Source organism: Eublepharis macularius, chromosome 12, assembly GCF_028583425.1.
Source record: "Eublepharis macularius isolate TG4126 chromosome 12, MPM_Emac_v1.0, whole genome shotgun sequence".
NCBI lineage: Eukaryota > Metazoa > Chordata > Lepidosauria > Squamata > Eublepharidae > Eublepharis > Eublepharis macularius.
In genome coordinates this window covers 19,733,187-19,758,062 of record NC_072801.1, presented here as the reverse complement: position 1 = coordinate 19,758,062, position 24,876 = coordinate 19,733,187, and the positions used below count along the sequence as shown (strand labels likewise).

The 24,876-nt window shown below is 41.0% G+C and overlaps 1 protein-coding gene across 1 annotated transcript in view; it reads right to left on the bottom strand.

The window, feature by feature from the left end:
• IQCK (IQ motif containing K) overlaps nt 1-24,876 on the bottom strand; it is a 63,513-nt gene that overhangs the window by 6,700 nt on the left and 31,937 nt on the right. Inside the window, exons 7-8 of the mRNA XM_054994593.1 lie at nt 14,520-14,604; nt 6,633-6,744 (exon numbers count right to left, since the gene is read on the bottom strand). Of these exons, the coding sequence (XP_054850568.1) occupies nt 6,633-6,744; nt 14,520-14,604 (197 nt within the window). The remainder of the gene's footprint in view (nt 1-6,632; nt 6,745-14,519; nt 14,605-24,876) is intronic.

Here is a 24,876-nt window from a genome sequence, read left to right as displayed (position 1 = left end):
TCTGCTATAGTGGCTTCCTTTTTAGCCACGGTGATAAAGAAACAAGATTTCCATGAGTTTAGATAGTTTAAAGTGATAATGACGAGTTATGTCTATGTGAATTGGGTATGTTCAAGTGTACAGTTCATATTTTGTTGGTGTTTGTATGGCTTATGGCTTTGGCCGGAAAAGCAATAAACATATTATTATTATTAGCCCCAGTTGGGAGGCAGGAGAAATAGGCAGATACAATACTAAGGGCCTGTTTTTATTATCTTCTGGACTAATATCAGCTTTGGGGGAAGTGATTTTTCTATTGGGGGGGCAGCATGGGGAGAAAAGGTTTAATCTTCCCATCCGCCTATGGCCTGGTCCCAAGCCAAATCCCCCCTCTGGCCCAAGTGCTTTTTAACCCTAAATAATTGGAAGCTCCAATCATAGCATCTTGCCCATATTCAGGTGCATGAAGCGATGACCTAAGTGGGTAGCTGAATGGATTTTAAACGGTCAATAAAGACAAGTGAAAACAAAAGTTGAATGAGGTCCAAATTGCTGCGCAAGTTGATGAGGCAGTCAGTAGACCTATTCACAATCCATGCTCTTCCCACAGCATGAGTGACCTAAGACGAATGCTCAGAAAATGCCCAGTAAGAAGAAAATCCCACTCGTTCTTCAAGGAGCTGGGAATGGTGCAGAATGGGCCCTTCCCCATTATTTTATCCTGACAACAACCTTGTGAGGTAGGTTAGGCTGAGAAAGAGAGTCTAGCCAAGGTCCACTTGTGATTTTTCTGCAGAAATGTGCCTCTTGTACATCTCCCATGACTCTAAAATTCCCAGCAGCTCATAATGTAGCCGTAATTGCCTCATGACAGCAGTCCTCCCCCACCCTGCATGCATGCAACCAGTCAGTGAACTTAAGGAGCAGAATATTGTTTTATTCCACAGAATAAAGGACAGAGACAGGAAGATGGGAAGGACAGTGGCTCTGTCTGTGCAGCTGAATCTGAGCAGACCTTTTTTTATAAGACTGCCAGCTGAGGGAAAAGTGCAATTAGTATGTCAGAGAAGGTTGTGAAGCAAACGACACCGGTCAGGGCAGAGTTTCCTCCTGGTTTGTTGAAAAGGCTCTAGAAAACTAATTCTAGGGCACCATGGTAGGAGGCCGACAGGGTGAAAATGTCTGATCCCAGACAGTCAAGAATACTCAAGTAGTTTGAGAAGCAACACAGAGGTGGCTCTGCCCTTTTCCTGGATTAGCAGTAGCTTTGTTCAAAGTTAATTTTAAAACATACACAGACACACATGATCCTTGTAGCATTCCTATCACATGGAAGACTTCCTTGCTCCCCTTTAAGGCGCTATTTAAATTCTCAGACTGCCAGACATACGAGACACATGAACCACACACCGGGATTAAACTGGCAATTCTTCAGGGCCCCAATGACATGTTTCAACAATAAAGAGAAGAACAGTGGCAGCAGTTCCTTCAGAAGCATTTTGAAACTAGCAGTGCTGAACTTAACTGTGCTGAGTGTTATGTGGAATTTATGGGACAGCAGTGCAAACTGCCCCATGTGGTTTGTTTATACTGAATCAGATAACTGATCTTTCTAGTTGGGTACTGTCTACTCTAATTGGTGGCAGTTCCTCAGGGTCTTGGTCAGAGAAAAGCCTTTTCCAGTATTTGCTACTTGAGACCCATGAACTGGAGATGTCAAGGACTCAATCAAGGATAACTTGTGTTTTCCTACAGAGCCACAGCCTTGTCTGTCTCCTTCCTCACTGGTGCTTTAAGGAGCCACTGAGAGGCCACTTAGGACTGGGGAAACAGCACAGGTGGTGGGAGAGTTAACTTCATTTCCACTGCTCAGCTCCAAATCAGTCCCAAATTACATGTCTCAAGTTTCAATCACAGAACACCAGGGTGACATGCCATGTGGCCTTTCTTGAGAATATCAGTGCTCCTTAGGATTGCCAACCTCCAGGGGGTTGTTGGCAATCTCCCAGAATTACAACTGATCTCTAGGCCACAGAGATCAGTTCCTCTGGAGAAAATGGCAGCTTTGGAGGGTGGCCTCCATGGTATTATTCCCCACTGAGGTCGCCCCACTCACCAAACCCTACTCTTTCCAGGCTGTACTCCCAAAATCTCCAGGAGTTTCCCAATCTGTTGCTGGCAATCGTAGTGTTACCCAAATGGGGGGGTCTCCTTGCAAGTTGGGGGAATGATCATACAATGAGATGCAGTGAGAGAGGGTAACTAGCCAGATCTCCACCAATTTATACCAGGATTGTTCTCTCAGAGAACTCTCTAGTAAACATGTGGATGTTCAACAGCAAGTTTTTATTAAAGAAGCAGCAAGAGAGCAATCACATGAAATGTACACAATACACACACAGAACTAAGGAAATCAGTGAGGAAGAGGGAGAGAGATTCAGGGAAGGGCTATATTTACCAGTCCTGGAAGAGAAGAGGGTCCATGGAAGTAGCAGTGAGGATGGCCAGCGTCTCATGGAAGGGGGGAGGGCTCAGATGTATTTGAGGGTGCATGCATGGGTTCAGAACACAAACACTGAACACACAGCTGAGAGCCCAGTTATACAGCAAAATGTATCCTGGGGCAAAACTGGCATCTTTGCCCCCAAAACAATAGCTTAATGGCTGTCGCCAGAGGAGAGGCAATAAAACGAGGAAGGTTTGATTATACCTTCCTGGGTGTAACTAGAGGTTACAAAAATTGATTGATGACCCATGATTAATGGAAGGGAATTGTTTATCAAGTCCCTGATTAACTCTGATTAGGGAGAGGAAAGACTGGCAGGGTGTGGGTGATTAATTCAGGAACTCCTGGAAGACCTTTTGTCTTTACATCTATGCACATCTCCGTGGTGTGGGGCTGCTAGCCAGTCCTGCCTCATGACTCACGTTTCAGTAATTTTCCATCTCCAGCTGGAGTTGGGAACTGTTTTTGCCTAGCCAGGCAACAAGCCATGTGCTTGAAGCACATGAGGAGAGACAGTTATAATATAGCCATATTCACAAACTTCCCTATTAGCATGAGGGTATGACTTGACTGCTAACACTAGTGCTCATCCAGGGAGTCTTCCTTTAGTATTAATGTATCTGAAGACTGACACAACTAACAACCAGAGGAGTTAGCCGTGTTAGTCTGTAGTAGCAAAATCAAAAAGAGTCCAGTAGCACCTTTAAGACTAACCAATTTTATTGCAGCATAAGCTTTCGAGAATCAAGTTCTCTTCGTCAGATGACGAAGAGAACTTGATTCTCGAAAGCTTATGCTGCAATAAAATTGGTTAGTCTTAAAGGTGCTACTGGACTCTTTTTGATTTTACAACTAACAACGCCATCGCTTTTCATCTCTAGTGTCATTTTTCAGAACTGAAATGCTGACACAGTAGCATCTGGCATTTCAACCTTGCCCTGATGGTGGATATGGACCAGTACAGTTGAATCCACCTCTGCAGTTGCATGACTTTTATCATTACATTCTCAGCTGTCACTGCCGAGATCAAATGTCCAAACTATTTCTGGTATTTTGAAAGCACTTCATGTAAACACAGCATACTCCATATTGCTCTCTGCAGTGTGGTGATTGAGACTGCATATATTTGTTAGAAGGAGGGAGCTGCAGCAATAAAGGGGAATCAGCAAAAACCAGCCCCCCAAACTCTTAAAAGTAATGTTTGGAGGTCCTTCTCTAAACTAGTTGAATGTGCCCCACTGCTAAACTTCAAACTAAAAATATGAGATTACAGGAAAAAGGAGTGGCCCTCTTCATGCTAGGCTTTCAATAGAGGCTGCTGTTTTCACAACACAGGCAAGGCTTTGTTTGGGGACATTTCTGAACAAACAGTTTTGTTATCATGTGATAGCTCCAGAAGAGGAAGGATTCTTGAATCTGAAGCTCACAGCAGTGACTGCTGCATTTAGGGTTGCCAAATGACAGTGAGTAGGACACCAGAGGATGCTGGATCTTCTAAACAAATTTAGTCTTGAGAGAGAATGAGATAAAATAAAACTCCCTAACCATCTCTTTGTTATCATGATGATGCAACATTCAGTCAGTGAATCACTTGGATAAATTTATTAAAAACATCATGATGGACTAATAAAGTGGCCTCATTTATTTGGGCAGCAAGTTCTTTTTCAAATACTTTTCTAAGAAAAACTACAGATGGCAGACTCCATTGTAGAAGAGCCATGGTAAACAGGGGCAAGCTGAAATGGAACCACTGGAACATGGTGTCCTGGACAGATGATACAGAATGATGCCATGGGCAATGGTGTTGATATCCACTAAGAGGACTGAAAAAGCCAACAGGATTACACTCCTGTTTCTCTCTCTCAGCAAATCTCAGCCACTGGGGTGAAAGAGGCAGTTTCCATTCAAAAGTCAGACTTCAAGCACCCCTTCCCAAGAAGGAAAGGTTGGCAAGCAGGTCTCTCACTTTGTGGAATGGGTTCTTTAAGGAGGTGAGGGGGCATCCTTTTTAGAAGTGATGGGAACTATGCTCATTTCTGGAGGCGCTGTAAGGCCATTTTATTTTTGAGAGGCCTTTTAACTGGGTTTAAACCATAAGCATTTTCTTGGGCAGAGGGATGAAAATGAATCCTTATGGTTTTGTGCATGATTTTTTAACGTTTTTGGAATTGTTAAGCACCTTGAATTGTAAGCTGCAAGGGAAAGACAGAGGTATAAACATTTAAATAAATAAATATAGTGTGGGGGGGATCCTTGAGGGCCAAGGGAAGCTTTTTTAAGGATCAGTCTCCAAACTGATCTTCTGAAGCCTGCTCCCTCACTCAAGGAGGAATTAATCACCTCCTGGACCCAAATGGTTACTTGGTAATAATTAACTTTAATATTCCCAGTCTGTTCCTGTTCCTAGATCTAAAATACTTCCCTCGGTTCCTTTTTCTTCTCCTCTAGCACCTGCTTTACTTAGAAGTGGTTGTGGGGATGCACAATCACTTTAGCCATTTCAGTGACTTCAGGCATTGCAGCACTGTCTAGCAAATGAAGAAGGAGCAAAATTTCAAGAAGTTCATTTCAGACAAAGCTGACAAAAAGAAATAAATTGGACATGTCTAAATACAGAACGCCTACAAAAAGTCTTAAATTTGTAAGTGGTTTCTGTTTTGACAGATTTACCATTGCAAGTGCCGAGATCTAACAACAGTATATGATGCTGTTGTCATAAAGGCAAGAGACGTGAAAGTCGCATGCCGGAGCTGGCAGACACTGCCAAGCAAAATCTTATTTTTAGCTCAGGCGATGTATTTTTTGGCACTTTACTTTGATGAAAATGTAGGATGAACACTCAAGGAGAATCACATCAGAGCAATGCATTTTTTAAAAGCTTCTTGGTCACAGCCATTTGCAAATCAATTATCTCCTATTATACCATCACTGACAAAATTAAGCAAGCAATTTTCAAGCCATGTAGAGTTAAAAAGTGAAAGAAATTGCAGGAAACATCTCATACCAATGAACAAGTAAGCCTTTGCTTACTGAACTGAACGGGATCAAGCAAATAGGTAAGCGTGAGACACCTATTAAAGTCAGGGACTTTTTAGTGATGGCACTTCAGCGGTAGAATGTCTCCCTGCAGGTGCCTGGTCTGTTTTAGGTGCCAAATTTTTACCCATTTATATACTCAAAAATGCTGTCAATTATTTGGTAATTTTGTACCCTTGTTTTAATGTTCAGGGAATTTTTGTGCTGAATTGTTTTATATTATTGTTATTTTTGCTGGTTGTAATTTGGCATCCTCTAGAAAGTTTTTTGGGGAATTTTGTTATAGTACCTTTTTCCCTGTTTCTGTATTCCACTGCTTATGATTTTATATGTGTTGTGAAATGTGAAGTAGGAAGTAGTGACAGAGCATCTGCTTTGCATGCCGAAGGTACCTGGTTCTATTCCCTGCATCTCCAGTTAAAAGGATCAAGTAGTAGATGATGTGTAAGGCCTCAGTCTGAGACCCCGGAGAGCCACTACCATGATAGACTGATGGTCTGATTTCTATCTAAGTACGTAAGTTCATGTACCATCAAGTAACAGCCGACTTATGGTAACCCCATAGGGTTTTCAAGGCAAGAGACTAACAGATGTGAATTTATCAGGAACAGGGACCAGAAAATCAGGACTGTCCTTGCTTGTTGGAGTGTCTGGTAAATGACTACACACGAGTACACTGTATTGCCCATGCATATAAACGAGTGTGCATGAACGCTAAGGCCCTGTGCAGTGAACAGCCTGACCCCACATGCACTGCAGCAGCTGAAGCCTAATCTTTAATTTCTGATCACTATACATACAGGGGGAAAATATTTTTCAAATACATCTGTGATGAAAAAAAATGGCATATCTGTTTTTTAAACAAAAGAAAGACCACTCTTTTGGTTTTGAAATCAATGGATGGAAGGCAGGTGCAAAGTAAAGCAAGACAGCAGATGGAGAACAGCCTTCAACAATATATTAAAGTGTCTGTGTGAGGTAAAGATTCTTGGGCAAGGATCCCTGATATGAGAAGAGAGGTGTTAGAAATACGTCTGTCTCTATTTTCATCTCTGAAAAAGTTTACATTATTTACACAGGGAGTGGGGAATAGCAGCTGTAGTCAACTTACTTTTTTTCTCTTGTCTGACCCAGAACTCTTGCACCCGTTTTGTAATGTTCTTGGTTTCTCTCAGATGTTTTTGCCACTGACGTAATTCTTGAACCTCTAGTTCACAGCGGACCTGAACGTGTTTAAGAAAAAAAGGCCCTGTAAGAAAACTGATAAACCTTGCTTGTTTTTTAACACCTTAAGTCTACATAACTACATTTTTGTAAAGACATATGTAACCAACAGACATCAGCACAGGCAGTCTGAAACGTTGTTGTGATACCCTGCCCACTGCCTCCCATACAAAACCCTTCTCTTCCTCAGGTTTAGGGACACAGGCATTTCAAGGCAGTCACAATTCACAACCTGCAGTATTTTACTAAGCAAAGAGCCCTTACCCTTCCACACATACAGGCTCCCCCTCTCACCTTCTCTCAGAGACCTTACCAGATGGGATAGCCAGTTCCCTGTATTAACCACTCCTTATCCAGCTACTGGCCAGAGTTGCTGGAATAAGGGAATTCAATATTTATTTCCTATATATGCTGCCACTATGTAGTTACTGAGACACATTGGTTGTGACCAGACTGAATTGAGTGAGTGTGCTGTTTTCCCTGAGCCCACATACATCCAGCCAGCTAGGGTTAATCAGAGGAGATAGGAGAGTTAACTTTTCTTTACAAGATTAACAACACTGGAGTTAGTAAAAAATGAAGATACATAGTTCCTAACGTGTGAACTCATATCACAACCAGCGGGACATTTTATTCTTCCAGAATCTTCCACTGCTAACCTAAGAGTGGCAGTCTTCAAATAGAGAACTCTCAAGGAAAAATTACAATACAAGATTGCTGATTTTGAGTTCATTCACAAATTCAGAACAATGGACCCCCTCCAGAGTTGAACTGGGAAACTGAATTCTTCTCTCACAACAGATACTAATTTTTTGCATTTTCTCTCTGCTTTAGTCAAGCTAATTACATTTCACATTGTACCTCTGCATCCTATCTTACTTCTTTGCAACATCTTGCCCACCTTAAAAAAAAACAAAAAAACTTATAGTCTGTAAAATCTTGTGGGTCTTTAAAGTGCCGCTGGACTTGAACTTAACTTTCCCAACAGTGAATGGTTACATATAAGCGTTGTTAGTAGCCAGCTATACCTGCTGCTTCCCAAAACCCTTCTTCCCCTCTCCCTAACTCTTTTAATGGTTCTCCACTGCAAGCAACCCCAACATTCCAATACTAGTTGTTCACTAGTAGAGGCGGGACTAGACCTGTCTGTTACAACAATTGTGTTATCTTCTTAAGAGACGAACAGGAATAAGATTGTTATTCAGCCAAAGCGTCAATTATAGATCAATGGCAGAAGCTCACTTATACTTGGGGATACCAAGTCTATAAAAATTCATCTTTCCCTGCCATCCTTTTCTGCCTTCTGTTTCTGTAATTAACATCTGAATTCTGATGCAACCTCTTCTGGGGTAAAGGGGGGGGGTACCATATTGTTTGAAATTCTGTTTGGAGAGGGAACATGGCTTAGCAGAGAAATGCACACTTGGTATGTAGAGGTTCTTAAGTTCAGCTCATTCCATTTCTGTGAAAGGATCTCACATGGCAGAGCTGAGAAAGACCTCCGGTTGGAACTCTGGAGGGCCATCACCAGTTAAAGGTGACAATACTAGGCTTTAGGTCAGGGCTGGCTCTATGAGGTGAGTTTAAATGGCAGATTTTATTGGCTGACCCGGTGGCACAGATCCAACCTTATTCCAACTTAAGAGCTTCTTCTGTTGGAGGAAGAACCATTTAAGGTTAGAAGAAGTCTCTGGGATTCCATGGCCTGGACAAAATCATTAATATAAAAATTAAACAAAAAGGGGGACAATAAGCAAGCCTGTTTTACACCTTCCTTGATGGGACAGGATCCATAAGAGAGCTATGTGAACCCATTCTTACCCTGACTGTGAGATGGGAATATAGTTACCTCAGTATCCTGAAAAGCCTTCTGTCGATGTTTGTTTTATCAAGTTTGTCCCATAATCTTGATCGCTCAAGAGTCAAAGGCTGAAGTGAGGTCAACAAAAGGAATGTAGAGACACCTTCTATAATTTGTGGTGTATTTCTGAATCATGTCCTTCAATATCATATAGTGATCAACTGTGCTATGACCCTCACGAAAACCTGCTTGTTTAGGATTAAAAAGGTTTGATGATTCTGCCCAATCTTCCTATTTGTGTAGAAGGTGGCGAATATATAATTTAGAAGAAATATCCAGAAGCCTGATATGGCAATAATTGGCAGGGTCTTGCCTACCATCTTTTTTATAAATAGGAATTATAATGCTCTGTTTCCAATTAGAGGTAATAATACAAGTATATTTGATTTCTGAGAAAAGGCTAGACAAATTTGGGCACCACCAACGAGCATTCAGCTTAAATATCTCAGGAAGCACCAAATCTTCCCCTGGAGCTTTACCTAAGGTCAAGGTGTCAATTGGTTGACTACATCCTGAGGTTGAGATTGGGTCCCAGGTTGGAAGAGGGTCCAAATTCATAAGTGGCTCTTCAGGAAATGACTCAGTTTGAGTATTACTATAAGGAGTAAAAAAATGACAAAACCACTTTTCTGCTGGACTAAGTGCATCAGTGTTAAAATCACTAATTTGGGTGCCTAGAGCTATCAATTCCCAAAACATCTTACCATTTTTATATAATGAAAAAAACCCAAGTCTTCCCACTGTAATTTACAATAGGAGAGTTTTTCCTCTTCAAGAGCTGCTTGTATTGGGAATGAAATGGAGACAATAGTTGAACTGAATGATCAGACCTAGCTGTTCTGATTCTATTTTGAAGTGCACATAATATTTGCCTCATAAGTCTACATTCCTAGTAGAACCAAGTATTTCTTATATGGCCCTGGTTAGATTGTCTAAGTAAGGATTCAACAAAGAAATAATATTTGTAAAGATATTGAATTTATGTTAAGTGAGTTCATGTAATTTCTCAATTCTATTAATTTCTGGGAGTTGAGGTTTAATTTTGTTGTCTGGACTAACACTCCATTTAAGATGTCATTTGCCTAAATTTGGACCTGTGCTATTATAACTTCTCATAAGTGAAAGTTTAGTAAGTGCAGAAAGAGGTACAGTTCAAGGCAAATGATCACTCTCTGATCTACTGTGAATATCAAAATGCTGAATCCTAGATAAAAGAGACAAGGAAACCAGGATATAATCAATAGCACTAGCGCCATTAGAGCTTTAAAAGGTATAAAATCCGTTAGAATTATTATATTCAGTGCCATGAAGGCTATACTAACCATACCTAAAAGCTAGGTTCAAAAGGTAAACACCACTCTTATTCAAAACCCCATCCAGGGAAGCCCACGCAAGATACCATAAGGCCTCAGGGTTAATTTGTTCCTTTCTGATAAAGCTGTTAACATCCTGGCCCACTCTGGCATTAAAGTCACCCAATAACAGAATGTCAACACTGGGAAGTAATTCCTCTGCTTTCCCCAGCGTCCACTGGAGAGAGAACCAAACTTGGTTCCACATGATAGAGTTCTTACTTGGAGGTATGTAAACATTAATGCAGAGAATGTGCCCCAGTTGTTTACTAGAAATGTGGAGGTACTTGCAACCAGACCAAAGCAGTGGCTGGGTTACTCTATTGCAGCAGATATAAAAGTCACCAAACCACTGCTGCCCCCGCCCCCCAAATGGGCCAGATTTAACAGCTGGCAAGACAAGAGCCCTGTAAAAAAAATGACAAAGGGTCCAGAGACACCATGTTTCCTGGGGGAGGATGACATTACATTTTCTTAAATATTGTTCAAAACTGTTGTCCACAAATTCAGAATGCTATCTAGCTATATTCCAGAAAATAACTCTGATACCTCCAGAGCCTTTTAATAGTCAATTGGTAGAATTTAGGGTGGCTAGTTAGATGTTTCACCCACGGTGGGTTGTCTGTTACAGGATGGGCTTGTATATTCAGTTGTTCAGGCACTACCTATGTACTAGTGACTGCTACTGAAGAATTTATAGTATCATCAATGAGTAAGCAGGCCAATTCAGTGTCACAGTTTAGAAGTTTGTCATATAACATGGGTTTGCAATTCTTAATGGAAATAGCTGGGGGCTCAGTTAATCCTTGCACTTACCTGTAACTGTTGTTCTTTGAGTGTCTTCTGTGCAGGCACACATTGGGACTGCACAGGTGCAGGCCAGCCTCGGAGAGATTCTAATGCTTAAAAGGGTACTCTGACCCAGTAATGTGCATGTGTGGTCTTTCCCGCTGAGCTATGTTGTAAGTCTGAGTGCCCCCTCCTTTCCCTCAGTTCTTCTCTTGCTGCCTTAGAGAGAGGTACTTCTTTGCTTTGCTCTTGATTACTTCTACCTTTCTTCTACATTTTTATTATCTTGGACATTATGTCCCAAACACTGCTCTTCAAAAAGTGTGAGAAATGCAATACAATGATGACCCACTCGGATGAACACTCGCTCTGTTTGCTATTTCTGGGTGAGTCCCATAATGTAGCTGCCTGCTGCATTTGCCAAAAGTTTACCCCAAAGGCCCATAATGATCCAGCGGCCAGACTCAAAAGTAGCAATGTGGAACATAGTGCTTTCGAGGGCAGAAAAGCCAGCAGCTAAACCTTCTGCTGAGCAAGGCCCTACTTCTGGTACAAAGTCACAAACAATCAGCCCATAAATCGATCCATGACATTTCAAAGGCCAAAGCAAGATTGGTTCCAATTGACTTGACGGAACCGATGACTTCATCAGAATAGATTCAGTGTCAGTCCCATAAGACCGAGTCAACTAAGAGACGTTCCCCAGATCCGGGCTGTTCTGAACGAGCTTCTTCCAAACCACTGGCTAAGAAGGCTATGGCCAGGGCTCATTTGGAGGGGGAATATGCCAGAACACCATTCCGGCAGGTGCCCCAAAAGCTCACTATCAGGTGGCCCTGCCCACCTAACTTTTGGCCATTTGGGGCTGTTTTGGCTTTGATTGGGGTGGAAACGGCCCGGATCTGGTTGGTGTAGGGTGGGGGAGGCTTCCCCACCCAGTACCAACCCGTCCTGGCCATTTTGGCCCTGATCTGGGCCATTTCGGCCCCAATCCAGGCCAAAACGGGCCCAAAATTGCCATTTTGGGCCCTTTTGGGCCTGGATCGGGGCTGAAACGGCCTGGATCGGGTCGGTGCTGGGCAGGGGAGGGACAATGTGGAACATAGTGTGGAACAATAGCCCCCAGCTATTACTTATCACAAAGGGCTGGTTTGCACTTCTTTTGGCAATAAGTGGCTGGACAATCATATTATGAAACACCAACAGGAGTGATTAGGTGCAACAGTAAAAAAGTTTTCATTTTTAATAACATTAAGGGGAGAGAAGGTTGTTTAAAAGTCAAAAGCACCCTCTTGGCTGCTGATGCTGTTGGCCATCAATTAGTTGCTGATAGATCAACTAATTGAGGAACTATATGTAGAAGTTTACTCGAGGAGTCAATGACATTTCTGTGTGAGTTCCAGTGTTCAGCATCAGGCCAATATAAAGTGTTACCTGGTTTAACAGCAATATCCAATTACAACTTTGAGGAACATAATCATCAGCCTCACTAGCAGTTTGACAGTGTTTGAGGGGCACAGTTGGCAGGGAGGTTTTCTTGGCCAATTGGTATCAAGGAAAGCCCTTACATTTTTTGCCATGTGCATGTCACTTCCTGTGTGGTGTCCAGGAGCTTTGCCAAAAGAAGAGTCCCTTAGGGAGATGTCCTAGAATCACCTCATAGAAATATTGTAAAAAGTCCTAAGGAAGTGGCCTGGAATTCCTGATGTGTGCTTTTCACATCCTTGCTGACTCAGGGTGAGCTGCTAGGATAGCACTGTAGCACTTGCCTGCAAGGCAAATGGTTGCATACATGCTCTTTCTCTTGCACCCAAAAAGTCAACAGAGCGCATGCAATGCAGCACAATGTGGAAGTGCTCATTCCTCCTGGGTTTACTGAGGTCAGTATTGTCTACTCCAAAACTGTAAATGACTTCTCCAGGGCCTCAGCTAGAGGTCTTTCACATCACATATTACCTTTTCACTGGATGAGCTGGTGATTGAATCTGAGACCATCTAGTAGCCTTTACTTAAAACCTGAAACTCTATTATATCAGGACACACCAAATTCCAGGAGGTTTTTGCAGCCAATCTTTCATAAAACAATGATGTAATGAAAAACAGAATGGATTTTGTAATATTACTGTGCGTAACAAGAAATGTTAGAGATAAACTACATAAGCTTGGCCTCTGTCATGGTCCTTTTCAATACAATACCATTGATTCATTCATTTGACAAAAGACAGTTTACATCTTTGGAAGGAAAAGTACCTTTATAATGAGCTGCTTCCGTGGAGTAGGTCACAGAAGCTACACAGCAAAGCAAAGGCCACTGAACTCAAGTCAGCAGACAATAGTGCCTTGTTATGATCATTTCTGACCTTCCTTTATATCATGATGCACGACAGTTACACACTGAAGAACTGTTGAGGGCATATCTATTTTAGAAATACCCCAGAAACCAAATGTCTCTCTCAGCTGTGACACAGAAGACAACCCAAAACACTGCTTTTTGGTGTTAGCCCTGATGTAGCTCTATACTAGATCCATGGCCAGTAGCCCAACACCCTGTACTATGAAATGCATAAGGAAGGTCTCCTTCCTGCAGCAATATTGGTTAAGATGCCAGAGGACTCTCTGCTATTTTTTTTCTTTTTTCAGGCTACAAGCATACTCCCAGTGTTGGGGGTGCTGGTAACTGCACACCACAAAAATATTACGATTACTCAAAATAATGGTTTTTCAATAATGATTTGTTGGAACCTTAAACATATAAATCTCTGTTAAATGTGCCATTAGAAACACCCTTTCAAAATTGCTTTTAATATCCTGTCATCTATCTATGCTTTATCCCATCTACCCTCCCAGGATGGCACACATGATTCTCCTCACCCCCATTTTATCTTAACAACTGTGAGTCAGATCATGTTCAGATAACTTATTCATCGCAAGTAGGCTTTTGTAGCAAGTATGGGGCCTATACCCTAGTCTTCTGAGTTTCAATCCAATGGTGTAATCCTATACAAAATTTCCTCCGTCCAAATTTTAGTGGGTTTAGGCTGGAGTTAACTCTGCATAGGATTGTACTATAACATTCTAACAATTATACCACATTCAGTCCCAATCCTAATTTAGTTTACTTTATTGATTATACTTCTATATACTTTCCTCTAAGGATACAGGATGTGTAGATGGGGTTCCCAGGCGGTCTCCTATTCAGGCACTGAGCAGGCTCAGGCCAGCTTGCCTGCAACAAGGAGGCTATATACCATGTGCCATCACCGTATCTTAAGCCCCCTAAACTACAAGGGCCACCTCCTGCTAAACGTCCACTCTTCCTTTGACTTTGTTCTTCATCTAGCTTCCCTTCCTTCTATCCTTCTCCTAAACTACTCTCACATACTTTCTTCAACTTTTCTGTTACATCAGTGGATCCCTCCCTCCTCTATTCTGATTAATATGCTGGAACATAGGAATTTTTATCAGATTTGTCTTTGTCACAAAGTGGCATAGAATGGAAGTCCAAGAGGATATTTTCTTCCTCCCTATTAAAGCCAAATTTCATCTTGGAATTTCTTTGTTGTAGAAAATCATCTGAGTTCCTCACCACATCCTCCTCCCATGGTAAGATTTTAAATCAAGACAGCCTCTTTACAAACACTAGTGAAGTTAGTGAAGGTCTAGTTATTTATAGCACCTGCTACTTAAAATTTATGTAAGGGTTTTCCCCCAGGGCTTCCACAGTCACACACATTCAACATCAAACAGAATAATAATTACAGATTACTCTTACCCGATAACCCCTCCAAAACGACTGAATTATGATGCCTGCTTCCTCTTCAGATAACAGCAGAGAAATTGGAACTGGTGGTCTAGGACTAAAGCAAATGTTTCCTTTTCAGAATCGCTTGGCATCTGGGATTAAATATTCATTGTCATTATACATGTGCTAAGAACAAAGTTATTTTTAATGCAGTTTCTTTGTATTTCAAGATCAGGACATTTGCTTGGCAATAATAATATGTGTGTGTGTAAGAGAGAGAGAGAGCGCGCGATATGTACCTGGCTGATTAAGAACGCTATGTATATTTTATTCCATAAACTTATACCTTGCCTTTCTGTTCAACATGATGCCCCAAATCATTACAAAGGATCCCACTAAATAACACAAATAACAACACTGAACCATCCTTAAAGTAAACAACAACATTCAATTTATAAAATCAAGAACACCACTAAAACCTAACAACATTAAAATCTTCAAAAAACTTCTATCAATTAAATCCAAAGGCCCTTGAAACAAGTATGTTTTCATGCTGGGCTAGAAGCTCTGCAGAGGTGATGTCAATTACAATGCTTGCTTCAAGAGTTCCATAGCTTAGGGTTGGTAAGTAAGAAGGGTCTTTCACGGGTGCCCAGTAATTATCTCAGTGCAGGAACCCATAACGAAGCCCTGACTGGGGAAAACAAGTTAATGCACTTCACCAGAGGCAAGACTGGACAGAGAGAGACGGTGAAGGACACCTCCTAGTTTGGAGGGAATAGGCCCCCCAAAGTCCTGACTTTCCCTCTTTCCCTCTCTTTGAAAGGGGCTTAGTGAAAAAGGTTTGACAGCTTCTGTATTAAGAGAGAAATGCTGACAGGCTCAACTTCAGAGTGAGCCCCAGGGCACATGGGGCAGCAACACTACCCAAAGAAAACACGTCTGGGACTGATCAGTGCATGAGTGGGGGGCCTCACGGTGACACCACAGGTATGCACACTGCCATGAGTTCCATGATGGAAGAACAGAAGGAAAGGAAAGGGCCAGCACCCATGCAACGCCTCCGAGGATTAGGCATGTATCAATTCATTTCTAACTTACACGTTCTACCTTAATTTTTGAGCAAACAAAAGATCACACTTTATAATCTGGCCAAATTAGCTCTGACTACCTCTACAGCTTCATTTTTAAAACATGAGGATCTGTCAGGAACTGATCCAAGACTAAAGTGAAAAAGGCATGTATAAATCAAGTCAAACAGAGAAGGGCTTAATGTTCCATATGGAAGTCACCATGAGATATCAATCATTTCAGCAGGCTAGTTTGAAGGGAGCAGAAGTCATGCCAGGTCCATTTTTGTCTGCAGGAATATTAGCAATTGGCTTCAGGTCAAATAAAAATAGATTATGAGCATAGGCAAGTGCCTATCAACAGCCAACTGGGGAAGAGGGGATCAGTTATTTGTGGCAAGAGACAGCTGCAATGCTCCGAGATGAATAGGAGCTGACAACCAAATGTATGGAAAATGTGTGTGCGGCTTTGCTTTCAGAATAAAAAAAAGTTATCCCTAGAAGTCCCTCTATAGAGAACACATAATTATTTTCATCATTATGTAACAAAGGTGACTCGTGTCTATCACAGGAGCAGCAATGCCAGGGCACCCACAGACGAAGTAGAGGATTTTACATTTTAAGGGAACTCCCTATGTATATAAAAATATTCTTTGTAAACTAACCAGAAGGGGGGGAAACCCAGCATGACGAGGACTGAGCGTGTTCAAGTAAGTATGGTGTGTCAAGACCAGTTCAGAGTCAGTTCAGGGGGGGGGGGTGAGGAGGGGAAATTAGCCTTCTGAAACCTCTTATAGAATCTGGGAGGAGGAGACTTTAGAAGTGGGAAGATTTCCAAATTATTCCCCTCCCACAATTCCTTGCAGGCCTCCAACTTCACTACATTTTCCTTTACCAGATAGACTTAAATACATAACAGCCAGAACTGTATTTACATTAACAGTCCCTTGCATAAGAAAAACATGGCAAGAAATTCAAGCTCAAGCGAAAAACATTCCATGGTTGATGTACCATCAAGTGGTATACAAATTCAAAGAGCAACTATCCAAAGAAGGTGATCAACTAAGAGAAAAAAACAGTGTTTGAACAACTAATCAATGGAGATCTAAAACACTTGTTAAGAAAAGTATATAAAATTGCAATAAAAAACAGAATCAGAACAAGTTAAAACTGTATGATAAAGTGGATGCAAAACTTTGAAGAAAATATCTTTATGAGTCAATGGGAATCTTTATGGACTAAAGAAATTAAATTTATGGATTGCCAAATGTTAAGGAAGAACTGGTATAAAATATTTTTAAAATAGTATATTACTCCCAATTGCAAAAACTAATAAGGACTACAGTGGAAGGTGCTGGAAATGTCAATGTATGGATGCAACATTCTATCACATGTGGTAGACATGCAAAAAAGCAAGAAGATATTGAATAAAAATACATAAAGAGATGCAAAAGATATTAAAGCTCTGCTTCATGCTGGACCCAAAACATATGTTATTCAATATTTTGCCAAGTAGTATTACAAAAGAACAGAGTGAACTTTTTAAATATATGGAGACAGTGGTGAGAGTAGTATATGCAACAAAATGGAAGGCTGTACTTTGTCCAGATGTGACTGAATGGATAAATAACTTGTATATTTATGTGTCAATGGCAAAATTAACCTCTTATATGCATAATAAGCCAATTTCAGGGAAAATGGATTTTTTTTTTGCTACGTGGCTGAAAGATAAGGGTTTTTTAAAATGCTGAACATAAAATGCTGAGTATAATGTATTTTAACTTAAATAACTGGAGAGATGGAGAGGAGAAATATTACAGTTTTAATATTATGTTATATATCTATTCCCTAATGTTACTTTCTGTTATATTATTATGTAGTTTTAATAATTTTTACATATTCTGTTATCAATATTAGGTTTACCGTCTAATGTCATTTTGTTTTATATTCTGCTTCTGATATTCTATCTAAAGTTAAATCTTATTTTTTGTTTTAATAATATAATTTTAAAAAACCCATCCCCTGGGTAGATTCTAGATCCCAGAGCAATAGCTTGTTTCTTGCACATACAACCTCAGCCATGAGATCACATGGTTAAAAATGTGTCAACTGCTGGCACCAAAACTATGGCTTTCAAAACAAGAGATAGTACCATGATGGGCAGAGTTTCTGCTGGTCAGTTTAGGACTTCAGTCATGCATGTCTATGTAACTTTTCTACTGATACAACAACAGCCAGATTAAACACAATGTAGGGAGGTCTGTGATCATATCTTCCTAGCTCTTTTAAAATGGAAATTGCAGCTATCCAGGGTCCTGATTCAGATTGGACTGCAGCACATGGGGAAATGGAGGTTTCATTCTTCCAACCCTGCAAGGTCAATAGTTTGGAAAGAAAAAGAACAGGAAAAGGTACTAATTCTTGATTTTCCCTTCCAGGGCCAACAGCAGCACATGGGACGGTGGGCTGTTTGTTTCTATCAGCAAAATCACACAGGGAGTAGAAAAATCGCACAGGGATTTTCTCCCTCCCTGTTTCTCCCTCCCTGCAGTGCTGCTATTTTCATTTTTAAAGCACTGGAAAGATCCCATCATGGATCTTCCTGTACCTTATCTATAAAGGCCCTGGAGAATCATTATGTGTGTCATTTCCATCTTCTACTTAAGCACCGTTTCCTCATACACTGCAGTCCTAATCCAAATCAGGCCTTCACATGCCTAAGTTGCAATAGGGAACTCTCAGAGCACCTCTGGTTTGTGGGGTTGGGCCCAGAAAGAGTGTATTGAGTAGTCAAGACCCTTATGCATCTTCCTGTTCCATAACATTAGGGGGCTGTTGTAAAATCTACCCATCACATTTTTCTCCGGCAATTTCATCAAAGGAGCTCACGGCTCTTGACACCAGGCACCAATAGTTGTCATGTACCTGCAGGCGGGAATAGAAACACTATACTGCTGTGATGACCAGAGCATAATACAAAGAAGCATGTTTGACTGTTTTTGAGTCACTTCTGGTCACTAACCATTATTAGGCTAGATACAAAAGTGTTCCCTTGCTCATGGAGAAATGTTCTTTTTCTTAATTTTATTTTATTAAAACAAAAAGAGAGTACAAAAATTATGACCTTTATAAATATTAAAATAGCATTTAATCATTACGTCTGTTTAGTATATATTTTTCCAATTAAACAGCACATGCAGAATTCATACCTATTTCTACTCATTATATTAGTAATAATAAAAGAGAAAAAAGACCATTTTAACAGTAACAATGCTTATTACTTAATATAGCTAGTTGTCATATCCTTGGGGAGTATTAAGATAAGTACTATTGAAAATACTGACCTGTTTCTACTCCTTATCTTAGAAAATGAAAAAAAACCCTTATTTCCCCTCTACTTATCATTATCTTTTACTTATATTTTACTTAACAATAACGATGTTTGCTTTTTACTAATATTTCAATATTATACTGTTTATTCTACCAATTATCTTTATATAACTAATTATCCTACCATCAGATTATAAAATATATCAATATGCAATCATTTTCAAATTTACAAGACTGAGATATCTTATAAAGTTTATCCGTTATAAGTGAAATATTTTCCCCATTTCTCTTCAAATTCTTTAATTGGCCTTCTATAGGGCTTTTTTCCTGGGAAAAGAGGTGGTGGAACTCAGTGGGTTGCTCTCAGAGAAAATGGTCACATGGCTGGTGGCCCTGCCCCCTGATCTCCAGACAGAGGGGAGTTTAGATTGCCCTCCGCGCCGCAATCTAAACTCCCCTTTGTCTGGAGATCAGGGGGTGGGGCCACCAGCCATGTGACCATATTTAAGATGTTCCGGAACTCCGTTTCACTGCGTTCCCCCTGAAAAAAAGCCCTGGCCTTCTATTTATGGAATTTGTCAATTTTGTCATCACCACATATTCTGACATTTTATCCTTCCAGATTTCCCTGGTGGGGCATTCTCCTTCTTTCCATTTACTCACCATTACCACTCTTGCTGCCATTAGCAAATACCAAAATAGTTCATGTAGTGTTCTATCAACATTATCTGGTATTATTCCTAACAACATAGTCTGGGGTTTCATGGAAAAATTAATTTCCAAAATCCTCTGTATCTCCGCATGTATATCTTTCCAAATTTTTAAACTTTTTTTACGTCCCCCACATATGAAAGAAAGAACCATCTACTTCCTTACACTTCCAACATGATCCTACATATTTCTTATTCATTTTTTAAATATCTTTTGGTGTAATGTACCATCTAAAAACCATCTTGTACCAATTTTCTCTAAGTGTTTGGCTTGCCATAAATTTTATGCCCTTAGTCCATAAATTTTGGAATTTGGAATGTTATTTCTTCTCCAAAATTTTGCATCCATTTTATCATGCAAGTTTTAACTTGTTCTGTTTCTGTGTCATATTGAAGTAAAAGTTTATAAATTTGGCCCAAAATATGATCTTTTTTCTGCGTGATTATCTTCTCAAAATCAGGAAATCCCTCAATTGGCCTCTGTAATCCCTGAGAACTTCCTTTAATCTGGGGATTGCCTGAAGGCATATCAGACATTGTATTTTCTTTCTTTCGTCACAAATTTCTTGTCATGATTTTATCTTTCCTTGAGAGTTTATTATATCTTGATAAGTTATAAAGTCATTAACTTTTCTCTGATTCTTATCACCAAAGGCATCAATTGGTGACAGTATTGGTGATATCAGAGGGTTTATCCCCATTCTTTCCTAATCCCAAATTTGAATCAAACTGTCTCTTATCACATGACTTTTATGTTGTGTCTTTGCTCTTTTCTTCACCCAAAGGTAATTATGTAGCCCTTCAGGCAAATTAACCGCTTCAAATCGTATTAATCTGTCCTTTGGGTTTTTAATCCAATCTGCAATCCAATCCAGGCCAGCTGCTTTATAACATAACGACATTTGGCACCACCAATCCTCCTCTTCTTTTTTCGTCTTGTAGTACCTTAACAGCACAATCCTAAGTGTGGGGAGGGTGGTGGTGGAAAGTGCACAGGAAGAGGACTAAGGCTTAGGTGGGCACAACTTGCATTTACACAGGCGTAACCCTCCCTTCCACCGGTGGGCGGGGAGGTGTGCTACCGTGGGTGGGCCGCCACTCGTGACCACACTGGGTGGCCATACAAACATGTTAGGTGCAAGGCCCTGCGCTGGCACTGGAGGGGGCCCTGTGCTGGCACTGGGCCCGCCGGTGGGCGGGGAGGTGTGCTACCACGGGTAGGCCGCCACGCATGACCACACTGGGTGGACATACAAACATGTTAGGCGCAAGGCCCTGCGCTGGCACTGGAGGGTCCCCTTCCCCAGCAGGGATTCTGCTGCTTGCCCCTCGCCTGCCTGTCAGGGGAGTGGTGTGGCCTTGGCTGGTGTGAGCAGGATTGTCAGGGGAACAGTGGCCGTGCCTCACTTTGCTGTGCTCAGGCGCCAGCGAGACTTTCCCGCACAACTCCATAGGAAGCAGCAGAGTGGTGCCGCATTTACGTCAATGGACGAGCGGAGGTGTTGACTCGGGGGCTTAGGATTGAGCTGCCCATCTTACTCTTGGTTTTTTGCCGTTCCAGATAAATTGGTTTATTTGTCTTTGCCAGCTTTAGAGTGTCTTATCTTTTATACTAATTGGTAACATTTGAAATAAAAAGTTAATTTTCGGTAAAATATTTGTTTTGATTGCAGAAATTCTTCCTATCCAAGACAATTTTAACTTTGGCCACCTTTTAAGATCTTTTTGAATCCTCCTCCATAATACTTCATAATTGTCTAAATAGTGTTTCCTTTTGTCCTGTTATATTTATGCACAAATATTTCTCTGGATTTACTGCTATTTCACATCCCGACAGTTCCTCAATTTTTTCTTCTTCTTTCCTTGTTATAAACTTGACGATTATTTTAGCTTCTTTTCTATTAACTTTAAATCCTGAAAAATTTCCAAAACTCACACAATGTTCCAAAACATGTTGTAATGTTTCATGTGGGTTCAAAATCATCAAAACAACATCAACTGCATAACATTTCAATTTAAATTCTTCAAAATCCACTTTCAAGCCTTTAATTTTAGAGTCTTGTCTTAACTTTGAAGCAAAAATTTCCATTGCTAAGATGAATAATTATGGAGGCAGTGGATAGCCTTGTCTAGTGCCCTTTTTGATTTGTAATCCTTCTGTTAATACCCCATTGGTTAGAATCCTAGCCTTTAGCTTTGTTTAAATTCCTTGCATCCAATTCTCAAATTTTGAGCCACAATTTAAATTCTGTACTACTTTTTGTAAGAAGGTCCAAGAGGGATTGTCAAATGCTTTTTCAGCGTCCAAAAAAATAAATGTGATCTTATGTCCTTCCCCCCCTCCACTAATTCCATTGCGTCAATTACAAATCAAACATTTTCTTTCATGTATCGCTTTGAGACAAAGCCCATCTGATCTGGATGTATTAGGCTTGTTATGCATTTTCTAAGTCTTTCTGCCAATATAGAAGTAAACAATTTGTAATCCACATTTAATAAAGAGAGAGGTCTATATGATTGAGGCAACATTGGGTTATTTCCTTCTTTGTGGACCAACGTTATATGGGCCTCTTGCTATGTTGGGGGTAAAATCTTATCTTCACTTATTTTATTCATCTCTTTTCGAAGTGGCAGTATCAATTCTTCTTCCAAGCATTTACAATACATAGCTGCTAGCCCATCCGGACCTGGAGCTTTATCTTTTTTCATTTTTCTTATTGCTTGTGAGATTTCTTGTACTGTGATATTATGATTCATCACCTCTTTGTCTTCTGATTTAAACTTTAGAATTAGTGTGTCTTTAATATAATCTTTCATTCCTTGTTCTTTAGGAATTTCTTTCTTGTATAATTGGGAAAAGAAGGAAATAAATTGCAGATGTATTTCTTTTTCTATATATGTAATTCCATCTGATTTTTAAACTCCTAGTATCCTTCTTTTGGATTCTTTCATTAATCAATGGGCCAAAAAGTGACCTGGTTTATTTGTGTGTTCAAAATGTTTCTGCTTCATGAAACTTAATTTCTTCTGCATTTCTTCAACTTGTAATAGATGCAGTTGATTTCTTAATTGCTTAATTTCAGCTAACATTGTCTTCTTAAGAGATTTTTTGTACTGTTCTTCCAAAAGTTGGATTTTGGCTGTGATTTCATTCATCTGTTTTGTTTTCTCCTTCCTTTTTTTGAAGTCGAAGCTATCACGTTCCCTCTCATAAAAGCTTTACTTGCTTCCCAAATTGTGGTGATGGAGGTGCCATTGGTGCAGTTCACTTTGAAGAACTCTTCTAAGTCTTTCTTACATTTCTTTAGAATATCATCTTGCACTCATGCAGAAATTTTCTGGTTTTTCTATATTACACATTCTTCTGTTCTAACCCTATGAATAGATGATAATAACTCTCTGCTCTCTACTGATTTGATAAGAGAATGCAAGCTGTTTAAATATAAGTTCCTTTTTTGATCACTTGAAAACAGGATAGATTTGATTTAAATCATGATTTAAATCACTCGTCAGTAACACTTGGTTTAAAACATGGTTTTCTACCTTAAGGCTCATTCTTGCTCGTTGTTATAACCTTCATATTTGAAACCCAGATGAAGGTTTCATTTTTAGGACAACAGCTTTTCAGGTTAGTTTTACAATTATATTAGAAAACTAATTATTGTTTGGTTATTTACCACTTGAAATAGACAATTATGAAAACATTGCAATGTGAACTATCTCTAGTTTAATAGGTTAATCATTCATATGTGTACAACTTTTCTGCTGTACTTTATTGGAAAGAGATAATAAGAACCATTTATTTAATAACCAACTAAAACAATAACATTATATAACATATGTATGCTTCTATTTGCTTAAACATCCATGTTTATTAACTAATGTGGTTAAAACCAAATTGGGTCTCTTTTATGGCCTGCTACCATTATAGGTTTTTTCTTCAAGGGAGATAATAATATGATACTATCCAGATCTATTCCACCCCAAAACAATCTTCTGTTCATTTAACTTCTTGAAACTTAGCATTTAAGAGGTAAGGGGTTGATTCTGGGTGTCAGGGCTTGTTGCTGCCGCCACTGGGTGGGGCGCCGGCTGGGCCGGCCCTGACATCAGAGGGGCACCAGGGATGCTGCAGGACCCTGCTCTGTAGAAGGAGGGGCAGTATACATCACCCAGACTCCCTCTCAGTCCACTCGCTGGCCTGCTCAAACTGGCCTGCTCATCCCCTGCGTCCTCCATCATCTCCTCCTCCCAGAACTCTCCTCCAAGCCTCCACTCTCACACTGCTCTGCTCTCACTCCATGCCATCACTCCTTACTCACACCCACCACCTCAGAGCTCTTCCTAGCCACCCTTTATAGGGTTTCCTTTCTCCGCCCCGCCCTCCTTCCAGGCTTGTTCCCTCTCCTGACTTGGTCCAGCTGTGCCTTCCCTCAGGTATTTCCCTCCTATCACTAACCCCTTCTAGGATTCCTTGCCTTGCTGGCAGGGTGGAGTTGAATGCGAACCATCCCCAGCTGAGGTCTCCTTGGCCTTGCTTACAAGGAGCTGCCCCAGTAGACCTTTGAGCTGCTGAGCTTGCCTGGCCTTGCTCGCAAGGAGCTGCTCCAGCCGGCTTCTGTGCTGCTGAGCTTCCCTGGCCTTACTCGCGAGGAGCTGCCCCAGCCGGCTTCTGTGCTGCTGAGCTTCCCTGGCCTTGCTCATGAGGAATTGCCCTGGCCAGTTTCTGGGCTGCCTGCTCATTGATGCTGGGCGGGGCTACCCATCTCCTCCCCCAGAATGCCTGTGGCAGCTCCACCTGGAGGGGCTTGGCTCCTAGCAACTCCTGAGCCAGGCTACTGTCCTCTAGCTGGGGTGTGGCTCTAGGCTGTAGTGGCTGTTTCTCCTCCTTGGCTAGTAAGGGCTCTGTTTGGGCTGCTGCTGGGTCCTTATTCCCCCCGCCTTGGCCCTTTGCCTCTGGCCTGCTTAGCCCCCTCTCCTCCCCCTGGAGGGTGGGACTGGCTGGTCTCTCCCTGCTCCCTCCAGCCCTCTGAGGCTTTGGCCTTTCGCCCCTTCCCCCTGCAGTAGGCAGGTTCTGGACCTGGTTGCTGGCTGGGGTGGCAGGGCCACTGCCTCCCGGTTGCCTCCCACTGTTCCCTCCTGGCAAGTCTGGGGGCTGGGACTCAGAACCCGGACACTAGGTACACCGATTTGCAAAGAAACAATAGGATTGAGGTCTCTTTCTCAACTCTATATTTATTTTAAAACATTTTTGCTATAACGAAGAGACACTTATCT